The sequence below is a fragment of the Lissotriton vulgaris genome, chromosome 2_1, assembly GCF_964263255.1.
Source record: "Lissotriton vulgaris chromosome 2_1, aLisVul1.2, whole genome shotgun sequence".
Taxonomy (NCBI): Eukaryota; Metazoa; Chordata; class Amphibia; order Caudata; family Salamandridae; genus Lissotriton; species Lissotriton vulgaris.
In genome coordinates this window covers 755674901-755700911 of record NC_141687.1, presented here as the reverse complement: position 1 = coordinate 755700911, position 26011 = coordinate 755674901, and the positions used below count along the sequence as shown (strand labels likewise).

Below are 26011 nucleotides of genomic sequence, written 5' to 3'. Positions count from 1 at the left end.
ATGCACTTTAAACAGGAGCCTTTTATTAACAACATCAAAAACGTTGCTTAGAAATAATTATAGGATGTATTATGTAAGTCCATCCAAATGTTTAGGACTTTGTCATCTAATACTGTGCAATTAATAATTTTGCAATATGGTTCATCCATTTCTAGAGATTGAATATGGAGGCATTACATGCTAGATAGACACATCATCTATCCAGGCTAATCGCACAAGAAGCAATCCATATTATGAAAGTCATTTTCTGACGGTCCTGGTAAGCGCTTTTGACCTTTCTACCTTCATATTGTTGTAGTTTTATTGGCCTCGATAGGTAGATAAATATTTGCATCTGACATTATGGTGCTCCACCAGAATATAGAATTATAAATACGAAATATTAGGTGAGGCTTCTCGCACACCTGTTCCTCTATAATCACATTAGTGTGAAGCCCAGACAGATAGACTCGCTCATCCAGATAGTATATGTATGCATTTGATAAGGACCATTGGAGTATAATACAGAGTATTGGTAGACACTGTGACTATATACCGCCCCTCTGCTCACTTGTTGATACCCTTATCAGTTATTTTATTCTAATACATTTTTTCACCATTGTGTGTTCTCAATAGAAACTTACATTGTTTCTTCAAGACTGTAATCTACATGGGCTTTATCCTCTGCGCTCACTACTTCCTATCTTGTTGGTAAGTGAACTTTAGGATTGACACGAGGAATTACTACTAGTAGTTTAAACATCTTAAACATCTTAAAGAAATCTCTAGCCTCACGGGCCGTTTACACATTTACTGACAGAGCCCATATACTACACTTTTGCGACTTCTCTGAGAGCTATTTTAGCTTTTCATACCTCTACCTTTCCTATTTTTTCGATTCCATGTCTGTTGGAATTGCTTGCTGCTCAAAAGATAGGTTGTTAGTTTGTTCCTTGTTCAGCAATATTCTGCCGGACAAGCAGGGAGCTTTAGTAATCTAGACACCTTAATTAACTGAGAAATTTGTATTCATGTTTTTTTAAAATATGCTTTTGTGTATATTTTTTGTACAATAAACTGATCCTTGTTTTTCTATTGTATTAATATATCTTTCAGATAACATTGTGGTTCCTGAAGAAGGCGTTCTAAACAACGCCGAAACGCGCGTCGAACTACCTGTTTGCCACAATATAGATGTTATGTTACAAAAATAATTTTGTATGGGATGTACTGAATACTGCATTAGTTAGTTGTTTTTAACATATTCACTGTGTATTATTTTTGTATTTTATTAATTGTTTTTAAACATAGATTTTGGGTGGATCAATTAAATGAAATTTCATACTTTTTTAATTATTGGTTTGGTGTCTTTTTTACTGTTCTTCCCTGATGTATGTATATTATTAGCCAATTGTTTACACTGTCTATTTCCCTGTACTGCGAATTAAGTTTCTGAACAGGGGGTCCTTGTTATTTACACTGATATGTAAAAGATGCACCAGCGGGTTCCCACCGTCTACTCGCCATGCTACTACTGCTGGCAACTACAGCCCAGTCAGTCAACAACTGGCTACAGGATATCACTTTCTGTCTTACCCAACTATCGCTATTTTGGGAATTAATGTCCATCACCTCTAGGCCCAAGGACATTTGGGAGCCAATGCTGGCTTGGTTTCGCAATAGGGCAGCACCAAGGCAGCACCAACACGCCTAGTCCCGTCCCCCCCCCCCCCCCCCCCACCCCCCCCCCACCAGCAGCAGTATAACAGGAGTGATCACTCCACCCGGGCACTCCCATGGGCGCACGGGTGATATTCCCCATAGTTGATGAAGATACATGTGAAATGGGACTATGTTAATGTAATAAAATATCATCTCTCTACTGCAGTGAAATGAATAGCTGTTCATGCGAACTTGACCTATGCACTGACCTGTAAAAGTGTTCAGTTGTTATTTAACAATGTCAATTATTAGCGCCGTGACAGGTGCAGAACATTGATGTATATTGTAAGATTGCTAAATATGAAAATAAGATTTTTTTTTTAAAATATTGGTGCCTCCTTTTGACACTCTTCCTCATTTTCCACAACAAAACCTGATCTTTCAGAAAAAGCTGCTACCACCACAACAGATTGAACTGGGGGGTTCACGATAACTGTTGTGAAGTGACTACAAAAAACTGTCCAGGAATGAGACTTCTTTGTAAACTTCTTAAACTTGCACGAGGAGAGGATTGATTTAACTGCTTCATCTATCCTTGAACAATCTGTGGTTGTGTCCACGAGTGCACATGGAGAGGGCCATTGGTCAGGCGCCAGTAGTGCCAGAAGAAATGGCGGACCTGGTGCTGCAAGGTGCTGACCCCCTTTTGTCAGGCTCTCTACAGGAGTTGCAGCAAGGGTAATGGTTGCAACACAGACGATGGTAGCAAGGTGACAAAGCTGCCTCCCAAGCTACTAACTTGGCACTCATGGCATCTAGAAAGGAGCTAAATGAGGAGTGAAATCTTATGTTGGAGAGTGTTGAGCTTGGGACTGATGAGCAGAGCAGGATAAGTCCAGCCCAGATCCTGCTGCTCCTAATCCCAATAAGTTAGGAGCCCATCCTCCGCAAACAGAGGCCAGCCTAATGGGAACTTTGAAGCAATGCCGTCCTTAAAGAGGTATTTCTATACTAGATGCGACTCGGAAGGGCCCAAAGCCTAAAACCATACAACACATTTCAACAGAAGCTCAGGTTCCTCTAGTATCTGGACAGGTGTGGTGGTGCTACATACTCCTTGGTCCAGAGCTATTTCTCAATTGGAGTTATATGCTAACAAGGTATTGCTGAATGACGGAATGGCGGGGCTGAACTATTTCAGTAACAGCACTGATGTCACTGCTGAGAACACAATATTAAAGTGAACAACCTCTCAAATACCAGCATCACTTTCCTAAGCAGCACATTTCCACAATTCTAAACATGGTGACATAGGGTATTTAACGGATAAAAGGGACGTGAATTTGGAAATTCCAAACTGCTGGCCAGATGCTTTGAAATAATAATCCATCCTTAAAACTAAACGGAACGTTCCATTAAAAACCTACTGTAAATACCAATTTAGCAATTATTGTCACCCAAAGGCTGTAAGAGTCTTATTCTGACTGCTTCAAGTTATTATATTTAAAAGACTCTGGATTTCCGGAAATGCTCCAAGTCAATGTGCATGCAAAGCACAATGCGTCTATTAAACAGTACAATCTATGGGCTGGTTAACCAGCATACCACATGAGAAAGTTTTTTCCACTCTATTTTACATTTTCTCAACAGGGAAAGAGGAATGAGAAAACTTTGTTATATCACAAAAAAAGTTTGAGTGTTTCACCCATCTCAGGATAGGAAGGAGCCCCTGAAGAAAGTAGATGAAACAGTTAACCCATAACTGTCCATAAAGAACAAGTTACTTACCTTTCGTAATGCTCTTACTGGTGGATACTGGTCCCTCATGTTTACAATATCTCCCAAGCATCAGACAGGATCTGGACATTTCCATAGCAACGTTCCAGTGCGCTTCCTAGGTGGCACATGAGGCTCCATGTTTGCTTTGTCCCACCTCGGAAGTGATGGAGCGGAGCCATATTTAGAAGTCACGCCGAAGCACCATCCTCAGTTTCTTGCTTGACTCTTTCCACGCTGTTTGGCTGCCAAGCACACAACCAATGGAAGGTACCAGTATGCAGATCTCCAATTTGGGACTTTTTTGATGGTAAATAGAGACTACTTCACAGAATAGTACAGTAGGACAGCAATGCAGAATCTGCCGTTGGGTAGAATATCCAGCAGAAATGGCATTTACGAACGTAAGTAACTTTTTCTTCTGATGGAAACTTCTAACAGCAGATTCCTCACATTTAGAAAAGATACCAACGCAGTGCCTCCCAAGGTGGATGACCTGTGGTGTGGGCTCAGACCAAAAAGTTCTGCAGGACTGAATGGGCACATTTGCGTTCCGCTGTCAAGGCAGTAGTATTTTGTAAATGCGTAAACAGATGGTCACATGGCAGCTTAGCAGATGTCAATGACAGGCACCCTGTAGCCAATGAGTCCTAAGCACTGAGCTGCTTCTTGGCCAATACATTGCAGATCATAATGCAGAGGGCAATCCACCCTAAAGTCAGTTTTTGCATCATCTTACTGTTCTTTGCCCCCAGGAACCCACCTGAACGTCCACTGAATGGCTTCTGCTGTACGGTGTAAAAGCTTTCAGCTCTATTGGAGTCAAGTCAATGAAGTCTCTCCTCCTCTTTCCAGGGGTGAGACGTAGCAATGAACGTTGGGAAGGTGATGGATTGCCCAACAAGAAAAGAAGTTGGGATATTGGGGCAAAAAGGTTACCTTGGTCCTCAACACTAGTTTGTCTTGGTAAAAGGTGGTGCAGGGCAGCTGCACCGAGACAGCCTGGAGGACATTCCCATGACAAGCTGAAATGACAGCTTTTAAGAAGACCATTCTGAGAGTTAGAATATGCACAGGCTCAAAGCAGGTGCAAATGAGGAACATATGGATGAACACAAGACCCTGAAGTGCATCGTATCCAGAAAGCTCCTGTAAAAGGAAACCTCTGAAGGATTCAGGTGTGACTTCAGCTCACTGAGTGGGAACCTCAATGATGTCAGGAGGTTTACAGTTATCTGCAAGTGGTCTAGGACTGACTGCGACGAGCCTGCCTTCAACAGCCAGTCATCAAGGTAGAGGAAAACTGGCATCCCCAAATTGTGATGATTGGCGTCGACCACTGGTATCACTTTTGTGAACACCCATTGAATGCTAGTAAGGCCAAAAGAGAGCGAGGCAATCAAAAAATCCTCCTGGTCGACTCTGAACCGCAGGTAAGGTCTGTGGGACTACAGAAAGGGCACAAGAAATTACATGTTCTGTTGGTCCAAGGCTACCATCCAGCCACCCGGATCCAGGCCAGACAGAGCATGGACCAGTGTGAGCATTTTGAATTAGTCCTTCCACAGGAAGGCAATCAGAGGCCGAATATCTAAAATAGGAAGGCCTCCATTCCTTTTTGGTATGAGGAAATAACAGGGGTAACACCCCGTCCATATTTCCAAGGCCAGCACCCTCGCAATGGTACTAATCCTTCTCTTCCAGGGGATCCTCATCAATAGTCATAAGCATTAGAAGCATTAGAATAGAATAGCGAGCCTCACCTCATCCCTGCGGGCAAAGGAATAACAAGACAGTAATTTCCCATCAACAGGCCTGAGCAGGCCATAGGCTACTCCAACAGATTCCTCAAGGAGGAAGGAGGCTTGCCCTACTTGAGTATCAGGTCTGGAATCAGATTCTAGACAGTAATGCCTCATATAGGTATGAACTGATTTCCAGGTTGCAGCCTTGCATATCTTTGACATAGGAAGGTCATGTAAGAAAGCTACTGTGGCCGCTTTCCCTCTAGTAGAATGCGCTTTGGGTGACACCAATAAAGGCTTCCCTGCAAGCTGATAGGCCAATTTAATGCAGGAGACAATCCATCTGGAGATGGATCTCTTGGCCGCTGGAAAGCCCGTTCTCATTGAACCATAGTTCACAAACAGCTGATCAGTCTTCCTGACCCCCTTGGTCTTTTCCAAATAGAACTTGAGCACTCTCTTAAGATCCAAGGAGTGCAGTGACCGCTCGGCTGGGGTCGTAGGATTTGGAAAAAACGAAGGGAGGGAAATGGACTGATTTATATGAAAATCAGAAACCACCTTAGGCAAGAAGGATGGATGAGCTCTCGGGACTACTCTATTGTAGTGGAAAACAGTATATGGTTCCTTTGTACAGAGCGCTTGTATCTCACTTACTCTGCGCGCTGACGTAATCGCCACTAAAAAGGCTGCTTTCTAAGAGAGATGTTGCAAAGAGGCCTTGTGGATGGGTTCGAAAGGAGGTGACATTAACCTGGATAGAACTAGGTTCAATTCCCAAGGAGGAGAAGGATTTCGCACAGGGGGATAGACTTTTTTCAACCCCTGGAGGAAGTCCTTGACCACCGCAACCTGAAAGAAAGAAATCTGATTAGGTGATTTCCTGTACGCTACTATGGCTGACAGATGCACTCCAATGGAAGCATATTTCAACCCAGAAGTTGCCTAGGAAAAGAGGTATGGAAGGATTACTTCCTCCTGCCCTTTGGTAGGATCTAGGTGACGATCCCTACACCATATGTAAAACCTTTTCCACTTGAACGCATAAGACGCTTTCGTGGAAGGCCTCTTAGCCTCTTTTAAAATGTGCATACATTCAGGAGGCAGGTTCAGATGCCCATATTGCTGGACCTCAAGTGCCATGCTGTCAGGTTCAGTGATGGGAGGTTGGGATGCAGTATCCTCCCGTTCATCTTGCTCAACAGGTCCGGCCTGCAAGGAAGTCGACTGTGTGGACACACAGACAGATGCAGAAGGTCCAGGTACCACCACTGCCGTGGCCAATCCGGAGCTATCAAGATCATCTCCATGTCCGACATGAGGAGCTTGGACACTACCTTCGGAATCAGAGCCAGGGGAGGAAACGCGTAAGCAAATGTTCCTGACCAATCCATCAGGAGAGCATTCCCCTGCGCCCCTGGCCGGTGGAATCTGGACGCGAAGGCGTGGCATTTTGCATTTTCGTCATCTGCAAACAAGTCTATGGTTGTGACGACCCCAACAACGAAAAAGTTCTTCTACCACTTCGTCGTTTAGCACCCAGTCTGGCTGATCTTCGAAGTGCCTGCTGAGTGCGTCTGCCTTGGTGTTTAATTCGCCTGGAAGGTGCACTGCGGGCGAGAGAACTGTGCCGGAGTTCTTGGGGCACATTTTGAGACCACTTTGACTTCTGTAGCCCCGAGGGAAGTCCCCGAAAGGTCTACTCAGCGATCGCTCCGAGGAGTGGAGCCCGGGCCGCCCCGAGGAGAAGAGCCTGGAGGCGGAGCATATTGCGGCGCTGTCCGCGCGCCTCGGATGGGCCGAGTGCTGAAAAGCTGAAAGCCGGAGATCCCGAGGGAGCGGACTAGACGGACTCCGCGAAGTGTGGAGGCTTCCTGGCCGGTGCCCTGGTGGCGAGCACCATTGCTGGGTGACAAACCCCGGCCCCCCGTCGGCGATTCCCCCCTGCCCTGAGTGTCGGGGGGTGACGACTTGCGAACTCCGCGCCTGGAGGCGCCGGACGACGGAGTTCGAGCAGTGCCTGAGCCGGGCAATCAACTGGTGGTGACGGGAAACATTGGTTTCGCACATTCCAGACCCATTGCTGTTTGAGGGTCGCCCGCAGACTTGCTGGCCTAGGATGCCTTCTTGGGTTCCGCCCTCCCGCCATCTTGTCTTTGTGGAGCTGATACTGGGGACCCTCGCCCGCGCCCTTATCATACGGGTGCCTCGGTTCATCCCGGTGCCTACACATCTGTTGTCCTCCCTGGGAGCACAAGGCTGAAGGCCTCCAATTCGGACATTGCTGGCCGCCCTGCTGGCTCGAGGGTCGTCTCGTCCAGACCCGGGCCGCCATTTTGTCGCCTGTGACGCACTACCCTTGTCCTCGGCGAGGACCTCACATCTGGTGCCCACGGACGGCGGGGCTCGCCTACAGCGCCTGGCCCTGAGCTTCACCGGGGGTCAAGATGACTGGGAGACGTGGCGCAGCACGAGGAGATCGCACTTTGCCGGAAATGCTCAACAGGACCCAGCAACTACGCGACAGGGCGCAGCCGTCCCCGGGGGCCTCCCGGGCATCGACGGACGCCACCGTGGGCGAACCACCAGTCACGAGGTCCTTCATGGAGGACTTATTCAGCTCCCTCAAGGAGGAATTTCAAACTCTTAAGACCGAAGTGGCCGGAGAGGTCCGTGAAGTGCGTAGGGAAGTCGAAGGCCTGGGCGAGCGGGTTGACACTGTGGAAACGGCGGCCCAACGTCGCGATGAAGAGATAGTTCATCTCCAGCAAGACGTCCTCCGCCTACGGGAGCAGTGTGTCGAGCTCCAGGCCCACTCGGAGGACCTCGAGAACAGGTCCAGGCAGAATAACATCCGGGTGCGAGGCGTACCATCCGCGGATGAGGGTGCGGACCTGGTGGCCTATCTACAGGACCTGTTCCGCGACATCTTGGAGGAAGGAGCGGATTTTCCGATCCGCATTGACAGAGCACACAGGGTGGGCCGCCAGCGCCAGTCATCGGCACCCCCGCCTGATATCCTGGCATTCCTGCCGGATTTCCCCCTAAAAGAGCGCATCATGACGGAGGCCCGCAGGAAGCAGCCGCTGACCTTCCGAGAAAGACCTGTGGCGCTCTACCAAGACCTGTCCGCCATCACACTGCAGAAGCGCAGGTCTTTCCGCATTGCTACGGACTTTCTGCGAGAGCATGAGACAGCCTATTCCTGGGGTCACCCCTTCCGTCTTATCTTTCGATGGAATGGGGTGCTGCATCAGCTGCGCTCTTTACAAGATGTCTGTGGAGTATTGGGCCTCACTGCTACGGAGGAGGAAGGAGCTACACCTGCATGGCGGCGCCCCGAGCGGCGGGGCCGAAGGAGATCGAGGAGGCGCCAATCGTCAGCGACGGCGAGTCGCCCGGACTCCCCCACCATCAGGGCAGATATGGCGGAGGCCCTGAGGACAGCGGCCAGGGATTTGCCTGAATCTACTGGCGTGGCCCTAACGGCCTAACTTTACTCCGGGGGGAGAGACTCTTAGCTTTAACGATGCTGGGCTGGGGCTGGGAGTTGGGGGGGTGAGGGGGGAGGTGTGTGGCTGAACGTCCACTTGACTATTTTTCTGCAGACTCGCCCACTTGGGCTGGACTGAGACAATAGGGTGTTTTTTCTGGGTTTTTGTTTTGGCTGGTTGCCATGGGTTGGTTCTGGGGGGATTTAAATGTTGGTTTGGTGCTGGGAGGGTCCCGTCCGATACTGTCCGAACAGGTGCGAAGCCGTCTCTGGCCTTCCCTGCGCCCCTGCCCTGCGAGCCCCTTCCACTGATCCCTCGCTTGCTGCATAGCGCGTTGTTTCCCTGGGAGCGATGCCACCCCTGAAAGTAGTGACCCTTAACGTTAAGGGTCTGAATAACCCCGTGAAGCGTAGGGCGATCCTTTCCCTGCTAGAGGGGTCGCAGGCGGATATCTGCCTCCTGCAGGAAACCCATTTACTTTCTAAAGATTGCCATAGGTTGCGCTCTGCAAAGTTCCCCACGCAGTTCTTTTCCTCTGCTGTGACCAAGACTGCAGGGGTAGCCATTCTTCTAGCCAGCTCCTTCAGGGGGGAGGTGTTGTATAAACATGCTGAGCAGAAGGGGAGGCTTCTAGTGTATCGCATGCGTCTGGGAGGTGTTGCCTTTACGGTTGGTTCCGTATACAGCCCAAATGACCACCAGGATCGCTTCCTGGAATCTGTGTTGGTGGACGTCACTGCCTCGCCCGATCGCCATATCATCCTGGGGGGAGACCTGAATATGGTCTTCGACTCCGCCCTGGATAGGTCTGCCCAGCGCTTTCCGCAGACGGGGGAGCTGTCTAGGGCGGTACAGGACCAGATCGCGGAGATGGACCTGCATGACCTCTGGCGCACCATGCACCCCGCCGATAGGGACTACTCATACTTTTCCCACGCGCACCGCACTTATTCGCGGTTGGATTACCTCTTGGTGAGCGGACCGCTTTGTTCGGCCGCCACGGCGGCAGACATCGGGGTCTTGTCCCTGTCCGACCACGCCCCGGTTTCCGGAGTCTTTGCTTGGCCGGCGGCCCCCCCCTCTAGAGGGATGTGGCGGCTTCGGGACACGCTTCTCCATAAGAAATCGGTGGTGAAGCGAGTGGAGGAGGTCATCCAGGAATACCAGACCCACAATGACAACTCTGACACGTCCCTGGCAACGCAGTGGGCGGCTTTGAAAGCGGTCATCAGAGGGGAGTTTATCTCCATTTCCTCGGCGGAAAACAGGGAACGCCAGCGCAAGAGGGAGGAACTGACGGCGCAGGTTAGGGAACTTGAATATGTTCACCGCCGAACGGGGGCCCCTCGTGTCTGGAAGCAGCTGAAGGCGGCACGGAAACTCCTCTCTGCGTTGGACCTAGACCGGGCGGAGTATGCAGCGCTGCGCCTGAAGCATGCCTTTTACACCGGCGGAGACAGGTGCGGTAAGCTCCTGGCCCATAGGCTCAGGGCTGCGCAGCAACGCAATGTAGTAAAAGAACTAGTGGGAATGGATGGGATCCCGGTTTCCGGTGACGCGGAGGTGGCGGATTCCTTTCGTTCCTTTTACGAGGCGCTGTACGCTGCGGAGCCTTCCCCACTGGGAGAGGCTGAGGCCTATTTGGAATCCGTGACCCTCCCGGCCCTGGATCCCGCCCAAGCGGCCCACCTGGAGAGGGACATTCACGTGGAGGAGGTCATCTCCGCGATTGCACGACTAAAGCACGGTAAAGCCCCGGGCCCGGATGGCTATACGGCCTTGTTTTACAAGACCTTCTGTCCCACAGTCGCGCCTCTCCTGGCCCGCTTGTTCAATTCTTTCTCCGAGCCGGGAGCCATCCCACCGGACCTTCTCTCGGCGACTGTGTCGGTTATCCCGAAACCGGGGAAGGATCGGACCCTGTGCGGCTCGTACCGGCCCATCTCGCTCCTAAATGTGGACCTCAAGCTTTACACGGGGATCCTGGCGGCTAGACTGGGTCTACACCTACCAGGTTTGGTGGAGGCGGACCAGGCCGGTTTTGTACCCGGTAGGCAGACGGTCGACAATACCAAGAGGGTGACGCACGTGCTGGAAAAGGCCTCACGCGTCCCGGGGGAGCGGATGCTACTATCGGTCGACGCGGAGAAGGCCTTTGATAGGGTTCACTGGCCATACCTCGAGCTGGTCCTTGGGAAACTGGGGATCGGCGAGAGGTTCCGCACTATGATCTTTAATTGTTATAGGAGAGCGTCAGTGCGTGTCAATGGACACAGCTCCAGCAGTTTTGCCATTGAGCGCGGCACGAGACAGGGTTGCCCCCTATCGCCGCTCCTGTTTGCCCTCTATATGGAGCCGTTTGCACAGAGGATTCGCGATAACCCAGACGCTATTGGGGTGAAGATGGGACAATACACGCATACCGTCAGCTTATACGCGGACGATGTCTTGCTGACCCTGGATGACCCCAGGCGGTCGCTCCCTGCCTGCGTCCAGGAACTGAACGCTTTTGCCCGCGTGGCGGGCTTTAAAATGAATATGACTAAGTCGGCTGCACTGGACGTGTCGCTCTCTGTCGACACCAGGCGAGACCTCCAGCGTCTCTTTCCTCTGCAATGGTCCTCCTCCACGGTGCCTTACCTGGGGATTTTACTTGCCCCCTCCCTGCCTGCAATGGTCGCAGCTAATTATTCCTCTCTGGGCAAAAAGATCAAAGAGGAACTCGGCCGATGGAACAAAGGCCTGCTCTCGTGGCTGGGCCGGATCGCGGCGGTAAAGATGACGATACTGCCTCAAATCCTGTATCTCTTTCGCGCTCTACCTCTCCAGCCCCCTGTGGGTTGGATACGGCAGACGCAGGCGGACATCTCTCGCTTTGTGTGGCAGGGCCGCAAGCCCCGGATGAAGCGGGTCCTCTCCATGCTTGCCCCGGAAGCCGGAGGTCTCGGGGTCCCAGACCTTCGGAAGTACTTTCAGGCGGCGCAGCTCCGGTATTTGGTGGAGTGGAGCAGGTGGGAATCGGACAAACACTGGCTCTTTCAAGACCAGGCAGTGGCGGGTCGTACCCTTCAAGAGATCCCGTTCTTGCGGCGCACTCACCGCCCGCCTAATCTCTACGCCTCCTTTGTCACCCGGGTTCCGCTAAGAGTGTGGGACGCGGTGTGTGAGCTTCGTGAGCTCACTACCTTTCCATCGCCGTTCACCCCCATTGTTGGCAATCCAGACTTCACTCCTGATCTGGAACCGGGAGCTTTTTCTCACTGGGTGAGCGCGGGTTGCAGGGCGCTTTTCCAGATCTACGGGCCGGAGGGCGTGCTCCCCCTCCAGCAGCTCCGACAGGAGTTTGGCCTAACGGAAGGGGATAGACTGCGTTACATGCAAGTCCGCCACTGGGCTCTTCAACCCCCAGTGCGCGACGTCGCTGCCCGTTCGATTACGCCCTATGAGCGATGGTTGGTAACCCGGACCTCGGATGCCAAGCTAATTACTGACTTGTATACGTTTCTCCAACCCCTGCCGTTTCATTACTATAACCCAGGGAGGGAGCGCTGGCACAGGGAATTGGGCAGGACCCTGAGCCACAAGGAGTGGGACAGGATTGCGTACCGGGCGAGGCACTCTGCGTACCACACTGGGCTGACGGAGACCTTCACTAAGGTGTCCACCTATTGGTATTATACCCCGGAGCGGCTCTATGAGATGCGCAAAATCGGCGATAAAGGCTGCTGGCGCGGCTGCGGACAGGAGGGCACCCTCACGCACATTCTCTGGGAGTGCCCGGTGCTGTCGGCCTATTGGAAGGAAGTCTTAGATGAGGTGGATAGGCATTTTGAGATCGAGCTTCCTCGCTTCCCTGCGTATGTCTTGCTAGGCCTCCCCAATGACTTGATGTACCCGCTGAAATCCCGCAGGGGAAGGCAGATTGCGATTGCGCTAGGCTCCGCGGTTCAGAACATTCTTGCGCTCTGGCGTACCCCCACTGCCCCCTCTATCACTGGTTGGCTGCACAGGCTCTGGCAGGTACTGGGCATGGAGAAGATGTTGCTAACGGTGGCTGGGAATGTTGACCAGTTTGAAGAGCTTTGGCACCCCTTCTTGGCACTGCTGTCCACGGAATTTCGCGAGCTCACGTGTCCACGGTACTTGCGCCTCCTTAGGCTGACGCCACCGGCGGCTCCAGCGGAGTGAAAGTGCGGGTCCAGGGACCGGGGGTTGGGGTGGGAAGAGGGGTTATACGCTTCTAACGCTGACTTTCGGACGGGGATGTTGGGGTATTGTTTTCTTCTTTTCCTCCTTTGCTTTTCTTTCTTCTTCCTTTCTGGGGTCGGGGGGTCGGAGGAATGGTGTGCTTCTCTCTTACTGTGTTGCGGGATGCTATTCTACTTAGCTTTGCTTAGGGGAGTGGCGGCTTACAGGGGGGTCATCCACAGTGCCTTATTGCCTTATGTCTTATGGCTTGTTACCCTCTGGGGCTTCCAGCCTCCCTACTTCTCTTCTGACTCGCTGCAACGTTACGCTTTTTGTACTGTATGTTCACTTGACCTCCTGCTCCCTTCCCCTTGTTTTTTTGTGCCTTAATAAAATACTTTAAACCTAAAAAGAGAGGGCATTTTAAAATAAAATGCCACACAAAAACTGTCTAAAAAGACAGAAACCTTACTTGACAAGGTGTTAAAAGTCAAAGTAAGCCCAAAATATAGAAAATGTAAGGAAATTTCTGTCAGAAAAGCCAGAAAAGAGTGGAGCTGTGTTACCAGGGTCCTTCCTGAAGGAGCCGGAAAGAACAACTGACACAACTGTCACCCTTGAGGCATGATGGGATACTGGGGGTCATGAGTGCCTTAAAGGCACGGTGTCAGTCTTTTGTTGCATGCAGCTACAGGTTAGCTTTTCAGTCTTTTTAGACTGTGTGTTTGCAATGCAGCCTGGGAGCTTTTTATGCTTTCAGTGAGTTATAAGAATTTCTACTGCTTTCTAAGCATTAAAACAGTTTCTAAACAATCTTTGGTGTTGTTTCTCATGTTTCTAATGCAGATGTTCATGTATGGTGGAAATTCTTTACAGCATAATTCAGCTCTACTGTTTATTTGGCTGCAATTATATATATATATATATATATATATATATATATATATATATATATATATATATATATATATATATATATATATATATCCGCTCCGTTGCACCAAAATGACCGGGGCACTCGCAGACGGGTGCCTCTCGTGGTGGCGCCCCACGTTACAAATTGCCGCTCTGATCGTCTCCCATTTCCAAAGAAAGAAAATCCGGCACTCGCAGGAGAAGTGTTAAATTCAGTTTTTTAATTTTAAAACACTCAGCAGACAAACGCGTTTCGGTTTTCCTTCGTCAGTGTCTACTATTGACACGGAAGGAAGCAGGCTTAAAACCATTTCGTCACATTAGGCATATGCATAGAAAGAGGACTGCCGTTTTTACCCCGTGAGAAGTAAACATTTACATTTGTATATTACAATTTGATTGTTGTGCGTTTCAAAACATTATCAAAGGCAGTACAGTTTAAAATTCATATCATGATTTTAAACAATTATTTCAGTCATGTTAAATAAATAAATAAAAGCTGAAATTGTTATATACAGTCTTGTTTTTCTTAATGATATTTTATTAACGCACTGGTGACAGTGCATCCAGAGCTATTCTCTCAAATTGCCCTTGTTAGTGTTGCAGGTTTTATTAAGCCGTGGATCGGCATTGCTCACAGGGTATGGTATTTTTTGAATAAGGATTTATCCTTACATATTCTATGTTTTTCCCAAATGAGATGATAATTCTTCATTTCTATTCAATCCCGAGGGGGCCTTTGTTTGTAGGTCTATTATGTAACGGGACTCTAACCTCCTTAGTCTCCGTAATCTATCTCCACCCTTGCAACACTAACAAGGGCAATTTGAGAGAATAGCACTGGATGCACTGTCACCAGTGCGTTCATAAAATCTCATTAAGAAAAACAAGACTGTATATAACAATTTCAGCTTTTATTTATTTATTTAACATGACTGAAATAATTGTTTAAAATCATGATATGAATTTTAAACTGTACTGCCTTTGATAATGTTTTGAAACGCACAACAATCAAATTGTAATATACAAATGTAAATGTTTACTTCTCACGGGGTAAAAACTGCAGTCCTCTTTCTATGCATACGCCTAATGCGACGAAACGGTTTTAAGCCTGCTTCCTTCCGTGTCAATAGTAGACACTGATGAAGGAAAACCGAAACGCGTTTGTCTGCTGAGTGTTTTAAAATTAAAAAACTGAATTTAACACTTCTCCTGTGAGTGCCGGATTTTCTTTCTTTGGAAATGGATGACGATCGGAGCGGCAATTTGTAACGTGGGGCGCCACCACGAGAGGCACCCGTCTGCGAGTGCCCCGGTCATTTTGGGGCAACGGAGCGGCGAATCATACAACGGGGCACCGCGCTCACCGAACAAAGCCACACCGAAGACCACGCTGAGAGGAGCAACCCGAGACAGTGAGGCTTCACTACAGGGTAAGCTCGAGTGCGTGTAGGTGTGCCGAATGCGAATGCAAGTGTGAGAGGCAAGACGAAGGGGAAGTGTTAACGGAATAAATCACCAATAAACCGACAATGGATGATGATATGTTTGGTGATAAGGCACGGCAGGAGGCAGCACTTGGCATGTTTAAAAAACGCCAAAAAGAGACAGAAGGAGCAAAACCAAATGAGAAAAAAAGTAGTGATGGTAAAGACTCGCTGGGCAATCTCTTTATCCAACTAGAGAGACTGCGTGAAAGGGAGATTAGGAAGTGGTGAGAAGCCACTTCCCTACAGAATTACGTGGACGTTGACAGAGTGCCGAGGAGACTTAGGATATATACTGTCCCGGCATACGAAAATCCAGACCCTCAGCTTATGGAATTATGGGCGGAACACACAGCCCTATCCAGCCGAGGAATGCTCAAACTGCTGATACAGTTTGCATGGAGCGACAGAGAGAAGGCAATCAATGAGATTAAATCATTGGAGGAAGAAATAAAGAAGCAAACACATCAAGAAAAGATGAATTAAGATCTGAAATGAAGAAACGATTAGAAAAATATGAATTGAAAATCCGCCAAAGGAAGCAAGAAAAATATGAGAGGGATGAAAGAGATTATTCTCCAGGGAAAATTCTAACATTCGCTAAAATATTTGACGCTCCCCGAAAAGAGATGAATAAATAGAAAGTCTCTCCTACAGTCTTGCCAAGAGTAGAGACTTCTGAATCGGATATAACCGAGAATGAACAATCTGGAGATGAAACGGCGAGTACATCGAAGGAGAAGGTCCAAAAAACCCTTTTCATATGGAGTACGACCTAGTCCGGGCATCATGGCTCCGGGGGGGGGAAAGCAAACCCCCAGAAGCCACAGGAGGACCCGGAGAGGGGGTTGGAAGGGGCAGAGGCAGAGGACAGAGCAATACCACTCCCAGGATTACGAGGAGCAAACGAGGAGCAAGATGGTAGAAGGTCAGGACAACTTAACAATTATAAATCTGACTAATAGAGCTCTCTCACCTCTGGAAGAAAAGACTCTGAAATTGGGCTTATCCTTTTGCTCTAATGAAAGACTTGAATTTACACAAACAAGGATTGACCTATTTACCTTTGTGCGGGAAATGAAATTACATAAATATTTCAAATTAAAACCTACAATGAAAGAAAACAGACAATTGAAATTACGGGAAACAGACATCTTAACTACGGATGACATCACAACTTGGGAGATCTTGGAAGAATTAAGGACAGATGAAATGGCTTGTGGAGAGGAGACAGACTCCATCACACAGAGAACTAGAAGGATAGGAGTCGAACAAGAAGCACCAACCACACTTTTCAAACCTCCCTCACAGTTCGTACCCGTAATGCCATATGATGCAATCGATGCCTTCTCGGAGGCTGTGACTAAAGATTTGGTGAAATTTCGAACGCAACAAAAGAAAATGAAAAAGAAAATACCAAATATAACCAAGGAACAAAGAGAAATCTTAAAAGCCCTAGACAACGACCAGGATATAATTTGTAAGCCATCGGACAAAGGTGGCAACATTGTGGTGATGTCAAGAGAACAGTATTGCCAAGAAGTATATAGACAATTGGAGGATGGGATATCCTACGAGAAGACAACCAGAAAGATATACGATGAAAGTATTGTGAAATATCAAACACTGTTGAATAAATGGCACAGCAACAATATGCTAGATACTGAAGAGTATTTCTTTTTCAAAAATAACAATCCGACAGTGCCTACCTTCTACCAGTTACCTAAAATACATAAGGACAGTAAAAATCCACCAGGAAGACCGATAGTTTCTTCCATAGGGAGTGTATCTGAGAATATGTCCATTTATATTGACCATTTTCTTTTTCAGAGTGTCTTACAATTGCAATCCTACATCAGGGACACTAAAGACTTTGTCAACAAAATAGAAAATGTGGTGTGTGGATCATCTTACATATTAATAACTATGGACATCACCAGCCTCTATACGAGCATTGATCACTATCAGGGACTATTAGCCATTAAGTACTTCCTTGACAAAAGACCTATGAAATTTACAAAACATAGCAAAATGCTTTTAGAGTTTATTGAATATTGTTTATTCAATAATATCTTTCTATTTCAAGGACAGATGTACAGGCAAGTCACCGGGACGGCGATGGGGACCTGCTTCGCCCCCAGCTACGCGAACTTGTTCGTGGGCTGGTGGGAGGAGCAGGTTACCCGGAGCCCTGACTTTGCAAAATGGGCTGAGAATCTAAAAGTATGGTACAGGTACATTGATGACCTCTTCCTTGTTTGGGAGGGGTCGGTAACTTCGGCAGAAGAATTTGTGGCACAATTGAATGAAAATGAAGTTAATCTTAAATTCACAGCTGACATTAATGTATCAACAGTAAATTATCTGGATTTGAAAGTGAACTTAAAGGGTACAAAGATTGAAACAGAACTGTTCAGGAAAGTAACAGCCGGCAACTCGGTTTTACATGCCGAAAGCAGTCATCCCCCGACCCTAGTGAGAAGTATTCCATATGGAGAACTTCTTAGAATCAAGAGGAATTGCTCTAGAGACACAGACTTTGCAAGAGCAGCACGAGACAGCATGGGTAGATTCCAAGCTAGGGGATACAATAAAGCCCTCTTGGAGAATACTTTGAAAAGAGCAGAGAGAATTCCTCGAGAACAACTACTTAAAGACAAGACCGAGGAAACTAAAAAGGCTGCAAAAAAAGAAGGAAAATTCTGACTAATTACCACTTTCTCAGAAGACTCAAATCATCTGAGAAATATACTAAAAAGAAGCTGGCATATCCTTAAGACTGATCAAATTATAGGGAGAGATGTCCCAGCTTTTCCCTTAATCACCTTTAGGAAAGGAAGATCCATTAAGGATAAAATTGTACACAGCCATTTGGCTGATAAAATAGAAACAACAGGAAGGATCAAAGATATGCCAGGATTTTTCCCTTGTGGCAAATGCAAGGCATGTGAAAGGAGCAAGAGAACAACTACATTTGAGATACCAGGGTCGGAGAGAAAAGGGAGAATATCAAAGTTTCTTACATGTAACATTACCCATGTCGTGTACTGCCTGGTATGTCCATGTGGACTGAAATATATAGGCATCACGGTAAAAAATGTTAAGTTACGTATACTGGAACACCAACGTGCGATCATGAATAAGGATTTCAGCTATCCTGTAGCGAAACACTTTTCCATGAAGCACAACAGCAACAGAGAACTGTTGCAATATTTTGCATTGGACCACGTACCTGTAGACCCAAGGGGTGGAGATAGATTACGGAGACTAAGGAGGTTAGAGTCCCGTTACATAATAGACCTACAATCAAAGGCCCCCTAGGGATTGAATAGAAATGAAGAATTATCATCTCATTTGGGAAAAACATAGAATATGTAAGGATAAATCCTTATTCAAAAAATACCATACCCTGTGAGCAATGCCGATCCACGGCTTAATAAAACCTGCAACACTAACAAGGGCAATTTGAGAGAATAGCACTGGATGCACTGTCACCAGTGCGTTAATAAAATATCATTAAGAAAAACAAGACTGTATATAACAATTTCAGCTTTTATTTATTTATTTAACATGACTGAAATAATTGTTTAAAATCATGATATGAATTTTAAACTCTACTGCCTTTGATAATGTTTTGAAACGCACAACAATCAAATTGTAATATACAAATGTAAATGTTTACTTCTCACGGGGTAAAAACGGCAGTCCTCTTTCTATGCATACGCCTAATGTGATGAAATGGTTTTATTTTAAGCCTGCTTCCTTCCGTGTCAATAGTAGACACTGACGAAGGAAAACCGAACGCGTTTGTCTGCTGAGTGTTTTAAAATTAAAAAACTGAATTTAACACTTCTCCTGCGAGTGCCGGATTTTCTTTCTTTGGAAATGGGAGACGATCGGAGCGGCAATATATATATATGAGTATATATATGTGGGGCACATATAATATATTGTTTCCGGGGTCCCGCGCATGGGCGGGAATATTCTAATGCTAATGACTATTGATGAGGATCCCCTGGAAGAGAACAAATTAGGAATCATCTTGCTGGTGGAAGCTTGCAACACCAAAAAGTCAGGAGAAGGATGCGGCGAAAGAAAAATTAGGGTCACCAAGTGCAGGTCCGGGGTGTCTGGCCACCTCTTTTTTCACTGATAGGTAAGATTAAGTTTTAGTCCAAGTTCCATTTAGGGTGCCGTTTCGTGCTTCACAGAATGCCAGAAAAGGCTCAGAAGAATATGGCTCAGACAGAAAAACTTCAGTAAGCACATTTGTTTTAAACTCCACAAAAGGAAGTTGTAAATCCAGGACCTCAGCAGCAAGTCTGACGATTACAGCGATGGAAGCACTCTTCCGTTGGCGTCCCAGGGGGGAAAAAAATCAACCCTGTATCAGGGAAGTATCTATCCCACTGACCTCTTAAATCCATTTGAACCGAAAAGCTGGCTGAGCAACAGAGGATGACTCCATGATTGATGGAGTGCTTAGCATGATACAGATTTTACAGGACCTGGGTGTGGTGATGTGGTATCAGAGAGTGACCTTGGTTGAGGTCAGGATGGATTTGGCTAGACACTGGAGTCAAGACGGGATCGACCTCCAGCACGGAAAGAAGAACATACGTCGGCACAGAGGAAAGCCTTATATTCGGCTCCATTTCTTAACTTCCATAGGGTAATGAGGTCAATGCGGAGCCAAACAGCACCACTTGGCGGCGTGTGGAAGTACTGCTATACAAATTTATGGATCCAGTCTGGCACTTTTGGGATATTCTAAAGGTGAGTATTCAGCAGTTAGAAGTATCAATCAGAAGCAGAAGTTGACATTACCACCATGAGAAGAGTTGCACCTTTACATGTATTGTTCTAAATGTGGCCTCCGCAACAACACGAGCCAAAAGGCTGCAAGCAATTCTTAATTTTAAAGTCACAAAGGAGGTGCTCTTGTCTGTGAAGTGAAGCTGATCTGTTGTTTAATGCTTAGTACCTAGCTGCAGATGGAGGAGGATGGATAAAATGTGTCAATTTGTGAAGGAAATAGAGAAGACTTGGACAGGCTACCTTATTAAAACGCTGTTAACTGACAACTGATTAACAAAACACTTTATGTATCCTGTGGCATCACTTATGGGCAAACACAAATGCCAAGACTTATGTGAAAGCAATCATGATCAACGTTTAGACTAGAAATATCTATATGTTTTGAAATGTATGCACATCCCCTCTCCCTCTTGAATAACCAACAGTTTCTCATGGTTAGACTAGATGTAGGTAAAAAAAGTAAGTGGTCTGTGCATCCAATGAACAGACAACTTGTGAAGAAATGCCACTGTTTGATATGGTTGATGAGAGTTGAAGCCCTGAAACCGGACCCAGGATGCCGGTTACTGGTCCAGGGAGCTCCTGGCTTGGCAGTTCATGATGGACTGTTCCCATGAGGAGCAGGGCCAAGAATGATTTATGTTGTGCTTACATTCAGTAGCTCAGCCAGTTTGCATGTGTGTATGTATGGAAGTCACAAGGTAAATCCAAGTAGCGATTTATTTATAAGTTACAGGATCATAGATGTTGGTTACAAGCAGAATGATGGTTGGTTCAGGATCAATTCAAGCTAGTTCATGGCCCCACCAGGAGCCATGAACTATTACTCTCTGAGCATGTTACTTATTGCATGTTACCATCTTCATATTTTCATGATGTTCCCTAGGGAAGGGGTGGTGTGTCTCGCTACGTCTTCCTGTTAGCATCTTTTCACCTATATCTTGTTGCTCGTCTGTACTTAGTTTTCCTTTCTCTATCTTTGGCTTTCTGCTCTTTCCTTCATAATTCATTGTAACTATTTGGTTATATGTTCTCTTTGTTTCCTTAAGGAAAGGGGATATGTTGTGCTTACATTTACAGCAGCTCAGCCAGTTTGCATGTGTGTATGTATGAATGCTTGGAATGCTTGATGACAGTGTGGAATGTTGGTATGCCTGGTGGACTGGAAGAGTGACTGTTGGTGTGAGTGGGCTGAGCTGTGAAGATGCAGCTCCTGGTGGGGCCATGAACTAGCTTGAATTGATCCAGAACCAACCATCATTCTGCTTGTAACCAACATCTATGATCCTGTAACTTATAAATAAATCTCTACTTGGATTTACCTCGTGACTACCATTATACTTTATTACATTTTGCATATGACTGTGTTCAAACTGGAGTGGCGTGGTGAGCAAAAGAACAATGGATTAAACCCTTATCTTTGTGACTGGGAGTGAATGTTTGCATTGTTCAGCATTCCGTCCATCATTTGTTCCATTTGCTGGTTGGGAAGGAACAACTATGTTGTACTTCTGAATGGACACAGAACAGGTTGAGGAAGTCTATGCTGGAACTGACCGGCCATGCTTTTAACAGTGCTGAAAAAGTGAGAGTAAAGATTGTAGGCATGTGCAAATGCAGGGAGGAGTCTGTAAGTCGCTAGTACCCGCCCCTTTTACGTCAAACAATTGAATTAGCAGTATATCTTCCTCTACAGGATGCTAAATAATGTTTTGTTTTATACAAAATTCAGATCTTCCTGAAGTAAGGCAAAAATCTAACCCGGAAATAACATTTGGAAGAATTGCTCCTGTATCCTTGTGAAACTGTTCAGTGCTTATGATTATCTACAGAGATCCCCTGAAGGAGAATCCTGTTGACTGGAAAAGAAACACCATGCCATTCTGACTGGTGTTGGACTCCAATATTTAACAAGGACAAGGAGCCTTGCGTGGTCCAATGTCCACCAATAGTCTGTACTATATACAAGTCTAAGATATGTACACATATAACAGAAAATCACAATTAAAAACTGAAAGTTAAAAATCAAAGACATCACTAAATAAACCGTATCGAAAATACTGGTACTTTATAAAATTACACCACCACCTTGCGGTGAAATTAAGAAGGCCTCTAAAGGAGCACTTCCTTGGTGTTGAAAAAGAAACTGCTTAGGTGACTAGACCAGGATTATTTTAAGAGTGCATATAATCAAGAGAGTAGGGAGGAGGAATTAATGTCCATTTATTTCCCCAGGTAGGTATGAAGGTAATCAAGTGGAAGAAATGGACACTTGTAACAATTCTAAACCATTGGTTAGAAATACTATGGTATCCTCAAAAAACTCAATGTGTGCTGGTAATGCGGTATATTTCTTTCATCCGCCCCTACATTGTAGTTTTTGGCAGTTATCATCGGATACCATAGAGAGTGTGGGTGCCTGCCTCATCCAGAGGCTCCTCTGGTCTAGATTGCAGTGTCCAGAGATGAAAAAAGTACCCCCATGAAAAAATAGGGTCAGTGCAAAAAGGAAAAGGAAAAGGATAAAATAAGATTGACACCAAATTTTTTTTTAAATAAATTGGTGAAGATCTTTTGATTAAAAATAAATGAGTACTTGTACTAGATCGAGTTACTGGATCTAGAAGTGTGGGTTTCTAAAGTGTGTCGACATGTTTCAGCCCCCTTTGGCTCAACGGAGTCTGTGGGGCTTTCGTCAGGATAAAGTAGACAAACAAACATAGAAAAACTACTCACACTATTCGTGTAGTGATATTGGGTTGATTATTGGAGGGTATACATTAACCACTCAAATCTTTTTAACCCCTCCTGTCAAGATAGAAGATAACTCTAATGACTAGTATACTATTTGATTTTTAGATTGTGTCCATGTGTATCCCCTCCCTGTGTTAGAATTATAGCTTTTACGACTAATCGCCTGTGGAACTGGTGGAATATAGCCAGGTGTACCCCTTCCCCCGTGTGAAGAGATAACCCTATCCACTAGAGCAAAAAGAAAGATGTTCCTGAAATGTGTAACGTAACTGATTTTATGTAAAGTGCCTTGTAAAGGGGCAGCTGAAATTCCAGGAGCCTAGTCCCGACAGCTCGACGACTTCGGAGGGCTGGAAGTGGTCCCCCGCTACACGGCGGAGGAGGGCACTGGACATCGAATGCTGTCTTATGTAAAGCGCTCTGATAACCTAATCGGTTCTAGATCCTGAAATGTGCAACGTAACTGATTCTATGTAAACTGCTGTGATAACATGTAACGGAACTGGTGCTATGTAAAGCGCTCTGATAACCTAATCGGTTCAAGTTCGCGCTATAGAAAACTCTAAAAATAAATAAATAAAAAAATAAACCCCAAAATGTGAGGTTTTGTGCTTTCATCAGGGAAGCCCAGAGCCGCGTGTATTGGCGCATTCACCGCTTGTGCTGACTCTGCCCCCGGATGATTATTTTAAGAGTGACCTGAAAAGGAGAAAAGCCACTTACCATGAGGGGATCAGGAAGTTATACCTGTGTTTGGTTGTAATGGGAGTTGCTATTAACTTGAAAAGGCTACTTTTTGATGTGTTAGAGCTTATTTACAGTCTTGAAGAACAAAGTTAGTTATCTTGAAAAACACTCTTTCTGGTGATTACACTAACTGCAAATTCCTAACTTTAGAACATCCCTCAGGTGCCAGATAGGATCCAGAGAATTTTTTATCAGGTGGCGTTGAGCAGCTGCCTGACATTTCAGATTTTCAATAGCTTGTGAAAGCTTTGAAAGGTGGTTGCTTTCCTCATATCCAGTAACCAATTCTTAACCATTGGTGGTGAGCAGTTCCTGCCCTGCACCTACAAACACCTACACCCCTCTGTTGGCCAAGAGGAATGCCACAGCAATCAGACATCGAATACTCTTCGGGAGAGTGAAACACATTCATCTAAAACCTTTACACCAGCTGATGCAATATTTCAACTCAATATGCTTGCATCATAGGCAAGGTACATGAACTCTGCACTGGGGCCATAGCACAGCAAACGATCTGACTCACCCACCAGGCCAGTCTCTTTAGCATTGCAGGGGTACTATACAGTTGGTGCCAAACTTTAAAATGGACTAGCCCCAATAATTTTTTAGGGCAGATTGCCCCCGTTTGTTCACAGCACTACAGCTAGATTTGTTGGGAATGCATATCATTTTTAATTTCATTTTGCCTACTGTATTATGACTCAATGCAAAATGATAAACTATCCTGAAACAAAAATATTTCTATATCTTCACATTTCATGAAAAACTAATGTAGATGACATATACAGATCGAAGGACTGAACTCACCAGTTGTTGTTCCTGAAGTCTGGTTTGGATAGTGTTGTGGTGGTGTCTGTGATGGATAAGTACTAGCTGGATAAGGATAACTGGGGTAACTACAAAAAACAGAAACAATATTAGTTTGAGAATATATCTCATGCAATTCCTGCTCACGTTTTGATTTCTGGCCCAAATATTTAAAAAACCGTAGAGACTTAGAAAAAAGTATCCACACTTTCATGCTAAAATATTGTATTTAGCCTCTAACAAAGGTAGTATGGTAATGTTTCCCTTTTAATACAGTTCAACAAGACCACAAGACCCCCACAATATAGGTATTTTAACACACTATAGCTTCTATCCCACCCATTGCAAACCTGACGTAGGCATGCATATAAGTCTTGCTTTAACTCATTTGCTGCTAGGGTGTCTACATAGGGCCTGGGCTTTTTTCTTATTTAAAAAGAAAATCTAAACTATTTGTATAAACGGGTGTCAGGGTGTTCAAACATATGTGCCTTTTTTGGTCTCCTTGTGCACCCATCTAAACTATAGCAGAGGATAAAATGGAAATCTTTTTAAACAAGAAAAAGATCCCAAATATGTTGTATTTCTAGAATGGACAACAAATTCCAGAACGCCTGAGGATTGTTACCTTGAATGTCAGGAATCTGAAAACACAAATATATGTTGATTTTCCAAGGGTAAGTAATCTGCACAATCAATCATGTAATAAACGCACCAATCACTAAATTGTGATAGAATCATTGTCGACAGTGACTATATGGACTACATGGAAAATATAATAACTATGTATTTTCTAATTCTGTATCACCCTAAGAATCTAATCTTGCTTTGAGAGGATGGCCGGCTTAATGCATGATCAGATTTGCAGCATTTGTTTCCCAAAAAGACAAGTTACTTACCTTCGGTAACACATTATCTGGTAGAGACCTAATCTAGCCGCAGATTCCTTACCTTTGAACTTCCCAGGTGTCAGACTGGATTTAGAAGATCTTTCATGAGAAGTACCCCTGCACGATGGTAGGTGACGCCAGTCGACTCTGCGTGACGTTGGCATCATCATCTCAGTCATCATGACGTTCGCGCCATCTATATAGGCGCCTACTCGGCACGCTGATGTCAGTACATTTCGCAACTTTTCACGCCAGAAGCACGGAGACATGAGGTTGACTGACAGCGGCTTCTTTTGACAACTAGGGCCCTGAAGGGGAACAGTCCTGACATTAAGAACTGATCCGCATTGCAGCTTGGATGGGTGGGTCGGTAAGGAATCTGCAACTAGATCATGTCTCTACCAGATAAGGTGTTACCAAAGGTAAGTAACTTGTCCATCTGATAGAGACATCTAGCCACAGATTCCTTAACTTTGAACAGATACCCAAGCAATATCGTCCCCGTAGGAGTGTCTGTGAAAAAGATTATACCAGAAAGTCCTGTAGGACCGAACGGCCAAAGAGGCCTTCGCTATGGACCTGATTGTCTAGGCAACAATGCTTGATAAACGTGTGCATGGATGCCCACGTAGTCACCTGGCAGATGTAGAGGACAGGGACACCACGCTGGAGAGCCGTGGTGGCTGCCTTAGAACTGGTAAAATGAGCATTGAGGTCTTCAGGAGGCTGTTTCTTTGTAAGAGCTTAAC

The 26011-nt window shown here is 46.0% G+C and overlaps 1 protein-coding gene across 1 annotated transcript in view; it reads right to left on the bottom strand.

Moving 5' to 3' along the window:
• Positions 1-26011, bottom strand: part of TSG101 (tumor susceptibility 101) — a 282391-nt gene that overhangs the window by 128115 nt on the left and 128265 nt on the right. The window contains exon 7 of the mRNA XM_086956058.1: positions 24373-24461. Within this exon, the coding sequence (XP_086812184.1) occupies positions 24373-24461 (89 nt within the window). The remainder of the gene's footprint in view (positions 1-24372; positions 24462-26011) is intronic.